We start from the raw sequence: 17,303 nt of genomic DNA on the forward strand, positions 1-17,303 counted from the left end.
GCGCTCGGCCGGCGGCTCCGCGGATCGCCGGGCTCCGCCGCCACGCCGGGCTCCGAGGGACTCCCGGGGGCTCCGAGGGCTCCGCGCCGGGCCGGGCCGTGCCGCGGCAGCAGCGTCGCGCCAGCGGAGCGCGGGGAGGCGGCGAGCGGGAACAAAGGGGATCGAGGCGGCGCAGCAGCGACAGCTCCGCCGGGGGGAGGCACCGGCTGGGCGCGGGGGGTGTGGGAGGAGGAGGAGGAGGGTCGCCAAACTGCTGCCACTTCGTCGGCCGTGAGCGGCACTCGCTGGCGGCGGCGGCAGCATCCCGCCCCTCGCTGCATGGCAGCCCAGTGAGGGAGGAGCGGGCGAGGGTCTGGCGCTGCCCGGAAGCCGAGGGAGCCAGCGCCGGCGGCAGCAGCGCCCGCCGCCCTCCCGCCGGGATGCGCCCCGCTCTCCGCTGAGGCGCAGCCCCGCCGCGATGCTCTCCCCCGAGCGCCACCGCCACCACCGCCACCCCCCGCCGCCGCAGCCGCCGCCGCCGCCGCACCACCCGCCGCAGCCCAGCCATGTCGTGGCCACCATCGAGAACCTGCCGGCGGAGGGCGGCAGCGGCGGCGGCAGGAGCGGCATCTCCGCGCCCTCCTCCAGCGTGCGCCAGAGGATCAGGAAAGTGCTGAACAGGTGAGGCCAGGGGATGGAGCGGGGCTCTGGCTGCACGGCACGGTGCCGCTCGCCCTGGGGCGCGCAGGTCCCGGGGGCCGCCGTCGGAGGGGCCCGGCCCGGGCCGGCCCGCTTGGAGGGGTGTGAGCGGCGGGGCACGAAAGCGCCAGCGGGGCGGCTGGCTCGGCTCGGCTCGGCTCGGCTCGGCTCGGCTCGGCTCGGCTCGGCTTGGCCGGGCTGGGATGGGCTGGGCTGTCAGCGCCCTTCCCCACAGAAGCCCCGGGCGGGCAGGGCGCGGAGCCTCCCCCGGCCCATTGTTGCCTCCGAGGCGGCGGCGTGACCGCCAGCCCGCGCCCTCCCCGCCGCTGCCGGTGCCGCTGCCGGTGCCGCTGCCGGTGCCGCTGCCGGTGCCGATCGCACCTGCCGATCGCACAGCCTCCGCAGCGGAGCCCCGCGCCTCCCGCGGCTCCGGCTTTGCTGGCCCGTCCCGGGGCTCGGGGCTCGGGAGGAGAGAGCAGACATCCCCGCTGCCGCAGCCCGGCCGGTGGCGGGGCCGCCGGGGAAGTTGAGGGGGCGGCGGGGAAGGGGCGGCCGTGGGCCGGGTCCGCCAGCAGCGGCCGGGCGCGGCCCGATGCCCCGGGGTGCCGGGAGGCTCCTGTGGGATCTTCGCCCGGTTCCGAGCAGCTGGCGTGCACCGCGGCTGCAGCTGGGGCCGCTGGCGAGAGGCGAGCCCCTCGGGTCGCCCCTGCGTGCGGCTCAGAGTGCTCCGCGCCAAGATGGGAAAACTGCAGGGCACTCGGAGTAAATTGTTTCACCGAAGGCACAAGAAAACGCTGGAACCATCTTAGTTAATCCTTTACGCTCCCCTCTCTGCCGGTTGTTTGTTTTCCACTGCATTTGATTAGGGCAGAGGGTTTCACTACAAAACAGAGTCCATCCAGTGCATAACTGGTTGCTCTTCTCCAGAAGGAGCTCCTGTCTGAAAAGCCAGCTGGAGCCATCACTTCTGCCTAATGACTCTTACGTGCTAAACAGAGCAGTTGCAGCAATGGGATGGTGCGTACCAGCCTTGGCCTCATTGTCCCAGCTTTAGTTCCAGATTCATGTAAGATGGACGAGCTACTGAAGCCAGCTATTCTAAATGGGTGTATTCGGTTTAAAGACAAAGGTTTTAAATATTAAAAAATTACAATTCCTACACGTGTTACATTGTTAAAAATACGTGAAGCTATTTGGTCTCAGAACATCCCTATTACACGCAGTTAATTAACTGTTACCATTCCAGGAGGATTCCCCAAAGCTTCAGTGACAGTGGAAATATTTATCTTTTGTTATTTGAGCATGACAAGGATTGAAAAGAAGTTGAAACAAGTAAAAGCTGCTTCAGCTCAGTTACACATTTTCTTGTACACATGCATTTTGCAACTCTCCGTATTGTGAGATTGACTCAATTCCTCAGCCCGACAGTCCGTGTCATTTTAAGCATCCTGTGCTTGTAAGATCCCGCCCTCCTTCTGCTTGGTCATCCTGAGGTGTGTGTCTGTCCTGAAACAAGACGCTAGAGAAAAGATGTTTTCCCAGGGGCTCCAAGAGGAATATGAAGGTGTGGTGAAGAGATTAGATACAAAAGCAATAGGCTCTCCTGTGCAAGGGTGGTAATAATGACCTCTGGGGAGTCATCAAATTCACCACAGTCTTCATGGCCAGGAGGTGTTGCATTAATTCATACAGTTTAAACAGTTACCATGCTTATGAATGTATATGACTGAGCGGTAGATAAAATGTAAAATCAGTATTTGTTGTTCTTTATATATGATTGTATGAGAATACCTAGGTTGTGGTGTGTGTGTGGGGGTTGTTTTGTTGTTTTGTTGTTTTTGTTGGTTTTGAATTTGTGTTTTTTGGTGGTTTTTGTGTTTTTGTTTGTTTGTTTGTTTTGGTTTTTTAAAGTGGTAGGGAAGGGTAGAAATTTGCTCTGGTGACCAAAGTTCAAATCTGTTCTTATTCATAAACTTGAACCTAGAAACAACATGTCCCATAGCCCAGAAGAGCAGCCTAAGAAACAGGGGAATCAGCCACTTTTTCATGATGTGTTCTTATCCCCTCCTCAAACATGAAATAAGAGTAAAATTTTTCCAAATTTATGTGGTTTATGGGGAAGGAGAAGACCCGTTCCTAAGATGCTTTAATTCTTAGCCAGTCCCACATTATGTATCAATGGAAATTTTTCAAAAGTTAGCTTTCCTTAAGTTTCTTTCAACTCGATGTGGGAACTGATCTCTCCATGTAATATCACAGCTTTCGTCAGCATTTCTGTTGATACAGTGAAATGAAATGACAAATGAAATGACACAATGTTTATATTTTCATCCTCTATGGAAACAATAGCCTGCAAGTACATGTGGGAGAGAAAGAAATATGTATGCCACATCCCTAAATAAGTAGGAGACCCCAACAAACCAAACATTGGCTTTTCCAATTGTTTTTCTCCCGGAAAAGGGTAACACTTTCTCTGTGCTCTCTATTCTTTGTGTGCAACACTTGCTTGAGACCCATTAGTGGAAGGTTCCTGACTAATTCATTGTGCTTCTGTTTCCTGCTACACAAAGTAGGGGATCTTCAGGCAGACATCAAAATAAAAAGGTTGACAACAGCTCCCAGAAACCTGTTTATGGCTGGTAGAATCATAGAATGGTTTGGGTTGGAAGAGACCTTTAAAGGTCACCTAATCCAATCCCTGCTGCCATCAGCAGGAACATCTTCAACTAGATCAGGCTGTTCAGAATCACATCCAACCTGACCCTGATTGTTCCCAGAGATGAGGCATCCACCACATTTCTGGGCAACCTCTTTCAGAGTTTCACCAACCTCATCATAAAAATTTTCTTCCTTATATCTAATCTTTTAATTTAAAACCCTTGTCCTGTCACAAGAAACCCTGCTAAGAAGTCTGTGCCCAGGGAGGGGACAGATTCTGGTGTAGCCAAGGAGAAAACAAGACATCTGGAAAAAGGACACAGACACTGGCAGAAACTGACCATTGTTTCTTTCTCACTTTCTTTGTAGGAGCTTGGTTACCCAGGCACTTGCTGATTCCTGAATTGCCTTCCATGGCAATTCAGGAATTAAAATTAAATTATTAAAACAAATTAAAATTGTTTTACAAACTATGGAAGCTTATTTTACCTTCACCTTCCAACCTCTCCTCTCTGTTCACTCAGTAGATCCCAAGGTAATAGAGAAATACTGGAACAACCCCTGCAGGGTATTTGAGAGAACACACTGAAAGCAGAGCTGATTGCCTGTAAAAGTCTTTTTCAGTCATCAGAGCATGCATTGCACTCTGAAAAAGTTGTCCATAACAAGAAAGCACTAAGAAATTAAAAAGCAAAAGTGAATGGTTAGAATTATGAAGGACTGGAGATGCTCAGCACAGCATGGGATTTACTGGAATAGTTTGTGCATAAATTCTGGGCTGCCAGTGATGGTGAACAGGACCTGGTGCAAGAGGATCAAACGCTGTTATCCTTGAAGTAGTTGTGGTGCTTAGGTGTGCAGTTTAATGGTGGACCTGCCAGTGCTGGGTTAATGGGTCCAGGATCTTGGAGGTCTTTTCCAACCTTAATGAGTCTATGTTTCTGAGTTGGGAGAGGATGGCTTTGAGTTGCTGTTGCATTAGGGGGAAATGTTGTGCTGCAAGTATGCTCCTGGACCTGTGACTCACACCCATGGTCCATAAATCCCATCTGCAGGGCCCTGCCTGGTACCTTCCTTGTGACATTTGCTGAGCAGGGGTCCCTGACTGACTGTGCCCTGCTGTCTTGCAGGGAAGAGCAAGAATAATGATGGCTGCTTGATTGCTTGATTGCTTGCTTCCCCAAACTTCTGTGAACCCCAAACTGGACTCCACAAACTCTGTCTGCTTGCAGAGGACTACTTAATAAGCAGTGACTCACTTGCTCCTCATTGACTCCCACCTCTAGTGGGAAGATAGAAAATAAATTATGTGGTTTGGAGTTCTGTGGTTCTCTGTGCCTCCACCTCAGCACCTACTCAGGTACCTGTTGGTGGGTCCCAGCTCCCCCATGTAGCTGTATTCCAGCACAAGAGGCAGCTTGTCTCCCTTTCTTGCACTCCCTGGGTGATCTGTAGGGCAGAGACTTGATGCGATACACTGTGTCTTTTTCCTAATTACTTCAGATCAAACAAAGTATCGCAGCATGGATGGAGAAGGATACAAAGAGGCTCTTTCAATCTCAGTTTATTCCAGGGCGGTGGTATGGCCGGAAAGAGAGCGAGTCTCTCTCCGAACCAGGTATTCAGGAGAAGAGAATGGGAGTGGCTTTTGGCTAGCTGCCAATGGGATGAGGACACAGAGGGACTAGGATCAGCATACCGACCCCCGGTGGGTACAAGGGCACAGGGGAAGGTCACAGGACCGGAAAGGCAGACATGAACTGGGGTTTGCAGGAAGGAGGTTACAGGGTATCCTGATTTCAGTTCTTATACCTCATCTACCGAATTACAACAGAGACTCACCCGGCAGATTCTCCCATGGCCCCTGAAACCTTGTGAACTAATTTACAGGTCCATCTCACATTGAGAAATCTGGTTATCAGCTCTTGAGAGGAGCTGGACAGACAATAAACATTGCTGAAACACAGGGGGAGCAGGTTGCAAACTAATCTCTTTGGGGGATTCTTGCAAATTGTCTCTAAATGGAAGCCAACACGCGAGATACCAGCTTATACATGGGCATTATCTCTGTAGTCCTGGGCAGCAGGACAGGGAGGGAAAATGAAGTTTCTGCAAGCAAAATGAGTTAATACCTTTAGGTACTATGACAGAGTTATTTTAGCTAAGTAAATGAGATTATTCCTGGAAACAAAAAATACCATAGCCATGTGGATGAACTCAGGTCTCCAGAGAAATGTCTAAGGCACTGCTTTTGTATTGCTTTCCTTGACAAGGACTTTTTTATTAAGCTGCATGGCACATGCATTTTTCTGGGTTTACCCACTTCTATCCTTTAGTACTTCCTTAAGGAATATGAGCTATAAAGTCTTGCTGTGCCTTATCTTGCTGGTTCAAGGTTGTCTTCATGGGCATTTTCTTGCTGGCAGATGCTGAATGGCACTTTGTATTTATCAGGAGTTTCCTAAAAATCATATCAGAATGTTGGAGACATACTCAGCTTGGATCAGAAAATGCAATAAGAATTATTTCAGCCATTCAGTCCCATCTCATCTTTTAAATAGCTTTGTAGTTACAATCTCTGCACCAGTGAATTGCAAAAGTTGTCTGTGGAGCAGTGTGACTTTCTCTGCTTCTTTGCTCAGTTACTTACTTTGTCAAATAAATTTCAGCCTTATGCATAAACCCAGTGCATGGTCTAATTTCTGTCTTAGGAAAAGGAAGCAAAAAAAATGCTTCCAATAAGTATAATTCATTAAATTAGGCAGTGATGTATTGAATAAAATTATCTGAAGAAAAACAATTTAGATTTTTTTGAAAGAAAGCTTGTCTGTGTGTGTTCAGTCTAAGTAAAACTTTTGAATTTTTAGTGTGTTACAGGCCCAATTTTTTTTTCCTAATAACATGCACCTGCATAATAAATCAAACATAAGGATTTTATGTACAAAAAGAACTTGGAGCTGAATAATAATAAAATTGAGATGATATGTTTCATTGCCCCAAAGCAAAAACGTCTTTCAGTTAACTGATCAGAGAGGCAAACAAACCAAATAATTTATGGCATTTTTCCTTAATGAAAAGCAAGTCAAGGATCAAAGATATAATTTTTGAATCCAAAAAAAGAGTATTCATGACCTTCAGTTGCTTTCTTTTTTTTTTTTTTTTTTTTTCAAAACACAAGAATTTGCTTCCTTTGGGATTTTTATTCTTAAAAAGTACAAATAGCTCCTCAAAGTCCACCCAGAATAACAGTGACTGCAGAAAAATGAGCCCGAGCTCAATTCAGAGAGCCCCAGTTCTCCTTTTGGTAGAAATAGTTATACCGTTCTGAAGTAAGTAAAAGAAAATGAGATCACAGCATAGATAAAGCAACTAGGTTGGCTTTCTTGTGCCTGTTAGTATTATTCTTTTTTGGTTGAGGAAGTGGGAAGGTCATATCTGCCCGTAGGAAAGCATCCTGGCAGAGGATAAAGAAATGAAGTGATGAAAAATTGTCCATTCTTTCTTTTCCTTATCAGTTCATTTGTGATCGCCATTTGTAAGCAAATTAGATGTGTTCCAAATGATTAGGGCATATAAGAGAAATACCTGTAAAACAGGAGAAAAAGCTGCTCTTTCTCTTCGCCAAACAGCTTATTTCAGTGAACACAGTTATTGGCATGCCGTAGTACACTCAGAATGCTTTGATTTAAGATCAGCTAAAGTATAAAAAGCTTCCATGATTTTGATGTAGTATGCACTGGAAATCTGTCCAAGTTTGCTTTCAAAGTGTCTGAGTGTCATTTCCTAACAGGTTTAGAAGCCAGGATTGGGAAGCTTTGTCCCTCTTGCCTTATTTTTGCTCCTGAGAATTTACACTTTAGGAGATACAAGCCTTGCTGGTCCTGTTCTGCAGCAGGAATTGTTTGCAGTGATGTGATATCGTAAGTGCACTGTAATCCAAACACAACAGTCCCCATACTGAGTGGGAAAAGACTCTTCCTAGGAGGGGCAATTCGGCAAGGCAGAATATGTGGGTGTCTTCTGTCTACCTATGACATTCAAAATGCCTCTACTTACTGGGTGCCTGTCTGTAAGTGGGAATTTTTGACACTGGCTGTGCTGTGGGCTTTGGGAAAGGGGTTACTGCCTCTTGAACTAGGGGGGTTTCAAAGGAGCAGCACCATAAATGGCTCAATAGAGAAAGCGGGAGGAATGGACAGAGTGGCTCTTATGGGATGGACAGAGCAGCTTTAATGTGCTAATGAGGGGAAGGCCAGATGCCAGCAGCGATCAGAAGGGCTCTTTGTGGCTCTGTCTCTTTGGGGATGGCTGGAGTCTCTGTCCTTATCGGGGTTGTTTCTGCAGGCAGAGGGAAACACTGGGGCTCTAGTGAGGTGTTCCCTTCGTTTAAGTCAGCAGATAGCCTTACAGATTAGCACTTGAATACTGATTAGGGCTAATTACCAGGAAAGATTAGGAAAAAGAAGTTGCTGAAGAAGCTTGACATTAAAAGTTACAAAAAAATCAGCCCCCAAGCCCAACAACAACAGAAGTCTCATGCCCAAACGCTTGTGAGCTGAGCTCAAACTCAGCTGAAATCACCTGTTGCAAGAACAGCTGTATGGGGACTCATAAATTGCTATGACTGTAAAGTGTGTAAGTATTGGTGTTTCTGAGATTCATGTTGTGAACTTCCTACTCTACCTGTCTGTGCTTATTTATGCCTGTCATCCATCTAGCTGAGATTTTTACTGAAAACACTTCAAGTTTTGAAGTTCATCTTTCAGCTTTCTCCAGCTTGGTTTCTCTCGTGATTTAAGCAAATGTTTCTTCACTACATATTCACTCTCAGTCATTTTTCTGAGAGACACCAAACGATTGAGGTAGCAGGTTTAACTCCCATGCATCACCTTTTCCTCAGTGCAGGAGGGAGTGTCCCCACAGCCTGGCTGTTCTGGGTGAGCTCATCTGTACAGCATCACTGTGCCCTGCATCTGCAAGGAGTGGGCCAGCTTTTTGGCACACGAGGATGACCAAATAATTTCCTACAGGTGGTGGGTGACCCTTGATCTCACCAGAAAGTCTGTCCACAAATGATGCCATGCAGGCTCCACAGTAAAAAACAGGGACACTTATTAAGCCAGTCCTCTGTAGCTGATACACTAACTTCAGTCCATAATTTCAGATTCTCTTTGGTCACCTTTGCTTCCTTACACTGCCTGTTCCCCATGTGATATGACAGGTCACACTCCACAGGTCTAACCTGTGGAAACTTCAGAGCTGAATAGTGAATCTTCTCTTTTGCTATAACTTGTTTTTTTCAAAGGGAAAATGTAGATGAGTCAAAATCTTATCAAGAAGAATTGTTTTTTCTCGAGACTGCATATTTAGTAAGGTTTCTTATGTCCAAACTAGATTTTTTTGGTTGGAGAGCAAGTATGACTTCATGCTAATCTGGTGATGGGAGTTCTTATGTAGGAGACCATGTTTAACTCTGCTTTTCTGCATCCCTGAAGGTTTCTGTGAGCACATGTACTGTGAGGTTCCCTTGGGATGAAGAACCTCAAAAGGTCATGGTTTTGTTCTAATGCAAAACATGAGAAATTTTGAAAATTAAAAGTTTACAACCAGAAGATGCCTCCCCCCCAGCTCATCTTCCAAGGCATTTCAGGCTTCAAGGTATTCATTTAAAAAGGCACCCTATGCTTGGAACAGATAGCTGCATCTCTAATACAGATAAATTAAGTAATTTATGTCCAACAGCAAGACCATAACCTTAGTGTTAATTTCAACCTGTAAGCCAGTATTAGCTGATAATGGAATGAAAACAAAATTTGAAACATTCATAGTGATGGCTGTTAGTTTACTCAGTCCTCTTTGGTGTTCATTTGTCAAAGGAGCTGTTGTGTGTGTGTCCAGAAGCTTCACTGTAATTCAGCTGCACTGATTTTAAAAGAGTGCTGTTATCTGTGCCACATTTATTCTCATTAGTTTTCTCATCTGGCAAGTGTTTTTTGATGGGTGTTGGCTTTTTCTGCTTTCCCGTTGGTGGAAATGGAATATGAGTTAAGAGGCATGTAAATCTTTCCCCCTCTTCAGTGAAATAGAGAAGAAGCCATTGACATTGTGGGAGGGAGATGCCAGAATCTGTTCCTGCTCTGATACCTCTTAATCAACTCTTCGAGGCAGAAGAGAGCTCCACAGCTCCACTCCTGGATCTCTCCAGCCTGATAACTAAAGTTCTGGTCCTTAATGTAGCCCTGAGGTGGCTATCTCAGAGCTTTTCAGGGGTAGGGGGAGTTTGAGGGAGCTGGCTGGGCTGAGTAAGAGTGGTGGCTGCAAGGTAGAAGTGGGCAGAAATCTCTCTCCTTTTTTTTTTGAAGAGAGGAGGTAGATGTCTAACTCTTCAAGAGGAGGCCTGAAGTGAGTCACTGAAAGGTAGGGGCCAAATGCTCCAAGGAGGGGTAAGGCATAAGCTGTACCCTGTCTGATGCTTTCTGTTTTTTACCAAGATTTCAGTCTTTGTCTACCCAGATGCCTCTCTGTGGCTTTCCCAGGGTGTAATATTATTCTGTTTTTTTTGGTTTTTTTTCCCTATGACGGTGAGACAAACACTAGAAAATACTTATTAAAATTAAATTAATTACCTTGTGATTATTTTAAGCCCTGGTATTTTATGGAATTTAAACAGCTCTATATTTCCAGTGGCTTCTGCAGCCTGATTTGGACCATTTGCTTGCTGAAATAACATCTTACTTGAAGCTGAGTGCTGTAATTAAACGAAGGGTTTCTTTCCTGTGGCTGCTTTCCTTTTCTCTTTCTGCTGCTGCTGCTACAGACATGAAATGCTTTAGAATGTGTTTTTTTTAACTCCCTGCTGCCAGTATATTGAGGTCTGTAGGGATTGTCCTGGGTAGATTGAAAGTGAGAAAGGACAGAAAAAAGCAAATAGGATGGGAAGATTTGAGCAGGGAGCTGGAAAATATTTTAATGGGTGTGGGATTTGATACTTGAAGGAAGTAAAACTTTAATGTTGTAGATATAATTTTCATCAGGCTGGGTATGATGATTAAGTACCCTTAGGCAGAAAAAGTTTCCAAGCTTCATCCTATATAGTGGGGAAAAAGCCATCACCCAAATATAAGTAATGATCAACTGAAGTGCCTCCTTGTCCAGGTTTGGGACAAATTTGGAAGAGAACTTCCGAAGGAACTTGTTTGGTAGATAAACCTCCTTGGAGAAAAGTGGAAACAACTGTTCATTTAACAAGCAAAGTGTTCACAAACATAAGGAAAATAAATAATATTATTTATTATATTATTTATATTAAACAATAAAACCTCTCACTGTTCTGAAGAGATGGCACATTCAGAAAGTCCTCCTGAAGTTCAGCCAGAGCCCTCTGTGGGTGTTTCTGGGCTCACTGAGTGACTCTCAGTCCCTCCTGCCCTGGGAAATGCCTGTCCTGACCCTGGTGGGACACAGGTGTGAGCTCCTGCTGTTCTGGGTTTTCAGTCCAGAGCAGGTTTGAACAGTTCCAGGAAAAGGAAAAGCCACAGTCTGGGGAACTTCTCTGCCTCAGCTAACTAAAAAACTTAAGTAAAAGTGAAGGAGAGCTCTCTCCCACTGTCGTGCTGCAGGCAATGTGCACTGAGGGAGAGCTGAAGCTCTTATCTCTGTGTTTTTGACAACAGCCACAAAAAAATTCCACCGCTTTTCCTTCTCTCCTCCTTTGCTCTCAGATCTAGTTTTAAAGACACAAAACTTATTTCTGGGTTAAACAGATGAATGGGGATATCATATTTTCAAAGACATTCAGTAGATTCCAGAACATTTGGAGGGGGAAAGGTGGTGTGATGGTGTGATGGTTATCATACGTGTATGAAGGCACCTCTTACTGGCACTGGAAAGGAAAATTCCAAGTTTTCTCTCATTTAAACATAATGGTGACAGCAGAACAGCTGTGCAAGAGTAGAAATGCACTCAAGGACCGAGGCAGAGTGGTTGAGGTAAGATGCAGTGCCGTGATGGTGGTTGAAGGGTTGCCAGAAATGAAAGTTACATTGGATTTATATTAACCAAGCAAAATCTCTGGGTTTCAGAGTTGCTCCTGTTCTAGAGGGGTTACTTGAGTTTAAGACACCAAGTAATTCCCTAGTAATTCACTTGAAAAATTCTGTCTGTGACTGTGTGTAAGCATGTGACATTTTTTAGTTACCTGAAATCAACTTCCCATTATAAATAAATAAATTCTAGCACATTCCAACTAAGAATAATTTCTGTTAAATTTGATGTCTGAAATTGTCCATACATATTGATTTGGCATGCATTACTGTGTTAATGGAACTTATTATTACTCAGCTAGATTAATTTATCAGATTTATTCCTACATTACAACCTATAGATGTATTGAGACATGAGCCCACAGAATCAATACCAATTTCTTTTCTCATTTATGAATGCTCTTACTAACATCCAAAACACTGTTACACCCAAGAGTATTTAGCTGCCATTTATTGTGAAGCATTACGCTCCAACAATTTTGTCTTTTTTCTTTGTCCTGTAATGATTATTCTTTTCATTTATGTGGGCACTTGTTTGAAAAAAATGCCACGCACCAAGCTTCAAATGAGTAATGATTATTGGGTCTACCAGTAACTTAGGTGTGCAAAATTAGGGCTCTGAGACCTGACCTAATTTCTGAGATGCATCTTGGCTGCTGTTCTGTGTGGCAGGCCCAAAGCAGGAGAGGGAACAAAGGTACAAATGTAACTTATACCAAGTTGCCTGCCAAATGTGGTGTATTTGCATGTTTTTCTTTGAGCAGCAGCCATGCATGCATTTGTCTTCCAGAAGCAGCAGTGTTTGGCTGAGGAGCAGTTGCAGAGAGCAGCTGGAATGGGTAACTGGTGTGGAGCTCTTTCACTGGCTTGCAGAGCTTGAGCTGTTGAAAGCTCATGGTGGGAAGTAAAAGAAGTGGGGCCCAGAAGAAATATAGGGTAAGAAAGTTGTTTGATCACCTCTGCCTCTGCTGCAGTTCAAGACTGGTAGACAGCACTTGGTGGCTGGGAGAGACAAGTCTTCAGACTGTCCTAACACTGTCATTTCTACTCCCATCACAGCTCCAGTGGTGCTTGGGGATAATGTCCTTCTTCCCTCTGGGTGGACCAGAAATGTTCTGTAAGTCTCAGTAAGAGAATTGCAGAGGCTGTCTGGTCTCAGCCCAGCCTTTAAATGCAATTCTAAGCAGCTCACCAGACATTTTTGTGGAGAAATCTCCAACAGCTGCATATGCCCAGAGATAATGTTTCATCCAGTGGTCTGTAAGGTGAAACTCTGTAAAACTCACTCTTCTCCAGACAGTCTTTCTTTCTTGTTTTCCAGTAAAAGTTGCTGTATTCACTGAGTGTGCTGCTTGTCTGACCAATTTTTGGCTTATATTTAACTGTTGCTGCTGTAGCTGCTGCTTGTGCACCACTGCAGTTACTGGGCATTAAAAGCTCAAGCCTGATAAATGAAATACAGCATGCACAAAAGGATCAGCCAGGTGATAAAGGGAAACTGAAGTGAAAAAAATCACCCCCAAAAATATCATATGTAAGTATGATGCAGGAGTAGACATCAGAGTTAAAAAAATGGTGAGTTGCCCCATGAATATTGTCTGCCTGACCCGGCTGTGGGGTTTGGGACCAAAGCCAGAGCAGGGTGATTTGTGTCCTCCTGACTGTGCAACACTAAAAGTTACAGGACAGCTGGTGGACAAAATGCAGCTTTACCAATGTGTGCAATGCAGGACAGGGAGGGGTAGGCTTCTGCCTGTTTTGTGTTCAGGAGAAGCTATATTGCAGCAGTAGATGAGGGGAAATACCGTGTTTTAAAGGACTTGGAGAGAAGTTATATACAGTAGCTTTTGATTTACAGCCCAGAATTAGACAACAATTGGTTTTTTTGGCCCTGGGTGAATCTCTAACCTCGCTAGGTCTGGTTCAGCACCTGTAAAATGGGGACAATTAAACTTAACTACCTGGAAGAGTTGTTGATTGGTTAATGCTTGTAAAAATGCTACACAGTGCTATAAAATAGAGCATAGTACTCAGAAACATCTGGTTTGCAGTTACTGAAACTTTATGGGCAAACTTTGCCAAGAAACAAAATGATTACTATGTGCAGTACAAGTAGGCATTGGGAGATGAGGGACAGACAGCTTTTCAGAAGCATCTAACTTTCCTGAGGTACCTTCTCTCAAAATACAAGAGATTTCCCAAGGGCACCTGAAGTGGTCTGGGGCTGAAAGCACTGTCAGGTGAATTTGGGGCTGCAGAATGAGGCTCTGGCAGATGGCAGAAGAGTTCCTTGCTCCACTCCTTCTTTTCCTTGACCCTGTCCCCACCTTCTTTCCCCTTTGTTTTACTGGTGGAATTGTTGGCACAGTACCATCCAAAAAGCAGGTTGATGGTTTGGTTCAGATTGGAAAAAAAAAAATGGGAAAAAGTTTCTGCTGTTGTTGGTTTGTGTTTCCAGATGGATCTTATCTCCAGTGTAGTTTATCATGTGGCCACACACACATGGACTATGAGGCTGGTACATGGGTGAGAAGTGGAGTCTGGGACAGCTGAAATTCTCCTGACACTGGAGATGATCCACAAACCACATTACCCAGGCACAAAAAGGTGTTTCCATCACAGAGCTTGGAAGGTGTGTTAGTGAGCTAACCCTTTTTCCTGCCTCCAAAAACAAGGTACCCTGATTTCATTGGAGATGTGTATGGCAGCAGAGAGCAGTCATTTGGTGAAGAGCTGATCCTGGCTGAACCTCATCATGTTGTGTGAAACTCTGCTAACAAAAGGGAAGGAGCTAAGAATGTGCTAGAGACAAGCTTGTAATAATTTCTGAGACCTGCATCTTGACTATTGTTTGAGATACTTACAATGTAAATATGTGCATTATATGAATAATGCACATGCATACACATATTGATTTGGTTTAATAGGAGACTGTTAAAATAAATAGAAGCACATGGAAGGGAGAAACCATTTCCAAATCCATCACTCCTACACTGATGCCTAGAAATTATTAAGAGAGGGTCACTAATTACCTCACGTGAAAATTCAACTTCTCAGTCATTTTACAGAGCTAGGTGAGATAAACATGAGCAAAGGCTGAGAAATGAGTTTGTTCTTAACAGAGCATCATCAACTGGCAAAAGGAGGTTGCACTTCTGTCTCTTCCCTGCTCCTGGCCAAATTACTCCTGCTTTTGCTAAGCCAGGTCTGGTTTCTATCACAGGCAGATCACTAAAATCACAGATCATTAACCCAGCTGAAAGAGGTTGCTGTTGTAGCTGGGATTTTAGCTAACTTTTGATTAAACTAGTGCCTGGACTGATAATGAAAGGAAGGAGGCTGTGAGCAGGAAGGAGCAAGGGCAGAGGAGGTGAGGAAAACAGGGATGGGAGGTAAAAGAAACTGGAAAGAAGGAAGGGAAAATATATCTTTCTATGGTCTCAAGCTTTTTATTTGGCTCATCTGTGTTGTAATACCATGCCTGAGCTAACTACTTATTGCTAAAGTCTTCAGCTTCCTCCTGCCCTCTTGTTACAAACCTTAGTGCTGATGTTCCTGAGAAAATGAACACATGTGAGACCTGTTGGTTATTGACAGCTGGCAAACAATCAGTAAACAATTCCTCCCTCAGGTAGGGGGGAAGTAGTGTGAGTATAGCAGAGAGGAAAAAGAAGGTTGTCAGATACCAGGGAGTGTGATTCTGAGTGGGGCTAGTGGAAGAAAGTCTGCTGTTAGACCTGTAAGTACTTGCTGGTGGAGGTGTGATGCAGCCCTAAATTGACAGTAGTCTTCTTTGTTACAGGTTAAATTTACTTATTTTTAGGCAAGCCTGAGTTCAGTGAGGATAGGCATGTGAAAAACCTTAGTATAAGCATGGTCTGTGTTTCGCTGTTGCTAGAAAATGGAAGGGGAGCCTTATCCATGAAACAGGTTTCTTTTTTTTTCACGGTAAATAAAAGAGGAGGCACATGTTCAGCAGGTCTAAAATCATTATATCTGGTGTGCAGCAGTGCTCCTGTGTGCTTTGTGACTCACTTCTGCCTCTCTGCCAAGGTGTGCAGTAACTTCTTTGCTGTGGCTGACTAGAAAAATAGCCCAATTAGTGGTGGCCAAAATCGGTGGCCACTGAACAGGTTTGTCTCCCTTTCTGTGGTGGCATGTGGCGTATTATGGCATTCTCCTATAGTACAGTGTGAATAGCTACTTTCATTTGGCTGATGTGATCCTGGAGGCTTGTTGCCATTCCCTGATGTCTTTCTTCCTGGAGCCAGCAGCCATACACAAGTTTTCCCAAAACTGTGCCTCTGATCTGTAATCTCATAACTTCAGTTACCAAAATAATTCCTTAAGAGCAAAATATCCACTGATTTGGCCACCTTGGGAATGGTCACAAAATTTTACTGACACAGATAGTTTTCTGGAAGCATTGCTCTATTAGTCCTGCCTTGCAGATCAATCCTGTATCCTCCTAGGTGTTGTATTTTCACTTGCAGTACTGTTGTGTAACAGATACTGCACTGTTCCAATGTATCAGTTCACAACAACTTCTTCTTTCCTGCAGCAAGCACTGCTTTAATATTTAGAGCACCAAAAGCACACATAAGAAGAAAAAGGGACTGATCATCTTCAGATTGGGAAGGTGTCTTTTAGTAGAAGTACAGGTTCTGTTGATTTTTTAAAGAAAACAAAATAACAGCACATCACCCTCTCCCAGGGAAAAAACCTAAACCCCAAAAAAACAAAAAAGCAAACCCACACAAATACCACCAAACCCAGCAACTTTACTACAGGGCATTATACAGTGATTTGTGTTTTGGTACCACAATGAGTGAGCAGGAAACTCAGGAAGAAGCATTCAGGTAAATTCTGCCAGTGTTTGAATCCCATTTGTTGGGAGTGGAGAAATGCAACATGACAAAAACCTCCATCTTATTTTGCCTGTCTGTGTTCAAGTATGCTTCTGTGGCATAGCAATAAGTTATCATGGAGGGAAGATCATGCTTCTTGCTGTTTTGGTGTCTCCTGATGACCATGGCTCTGTTCTGATGTTAGGTAGGCAGAGATGGCCAATGAACTTGCTTGCAGGTGTGCTGTGGTGTAACCACACTGGCTGTTTTTATAAACTCAGTGATGCCCTGAAAGAGGGAAAGAAGATGAAAGACTTATGGTACGAGTAAAGAAAATACATCATCAATGCAGGAATTAGCAGTATGTCAGTTTCTAAGATGAATTCCTAGCAGGATCCCAAAGTACAGGATAATCCCCAGTTTTGTTTCCTTTGCTTGTCCGACTCTCTCCTTTCCTCCTCCTCCCCTTGATGCAGCCTCAGCAGCCACAGCAGCACCACGGTTTCAATATTTCCTGAAAAGGAAGGGGGAGTAAGGGGAGAGTCCCCATGCCTGGTTAAGAGGGTCTATTATAGAGGATTAACTGTGCCCAGACAATGGAGCCCCTCGAGGAGCCCGCTCCCTTTTGAGATGCGTGTGTGGGTAAGAGGGCACACTGCTGTCCCTGTATCCCAGCCCAAGTGCTGTGGTTCCATGCCCTGGTTGCTATGACAATTAATCGCGTCTTTTAAGGGCTGGTGCCGACTACAGATTCCTGTAAACTGCCTGAAAGACTAGTTAAAGCTGCTCCTTAGGCACCTTTATTTGCTTTTACCCCAAAGAAACGGGATGGAGAGGTTTTGGTTTTGTGCTTCCTGCTCGTAAAAAAAACCAGAGTAACTTGGTATATGCTTTTAGACTGGCTTTCACTTTCCTGAGCATGGTGAGACATGGTATTTTTATGAAGAACAACTGTACAATAGATAGGGATGTGATGCCTTCCAGCTCTGTGCATGTAGTCTTCATGTGACCAGCAGATTGTGCATGCCTGGGAAATGTAAGAGATATAGTCTTCAAGAGGTGTGCTGCATTGTTTGAT

General features: G+C 45.0%; 1 protein-coding gene across 1 annotated transcript in view; it reads left to right on the forward strand.

The window, feature by feature from the left end:
* Positions 1-292: 292 nt before the first annotated feature.
* The window catches only part of SLC35F1 (solute carrier family 35 member F1), a 220,878-nt gene continuing 203,867 nt past the window's right edge, over positions 293-17,303 (forward strand). The window contains exon 1 of the mRNA XM_056488595.1: positions 293-660. Coding sequence (XP_056344570.1) covers positions 458-660 — 203 coding nt within the window. The 5' untranslated portion in view covers positions 293-457. The remainder of the gene's footprint in view (positions 661-17,303) is intronic.

The sequence above is a fragment of the Oenanthe melanoleuca genome, chromosome 3 (assembly GCF_029582105.1).
Source record: "Oenanthe melanoleuca isolate GR-GAL-2019-014 chromosome 3, OMel1.0, whole genome shotgun sequence".
NCBI lineage: Eukaryota > Metazoa > Chordata > Aves > Passeriformes > Muscicapidae > Oenanthe > Oenanthe melanoleuca.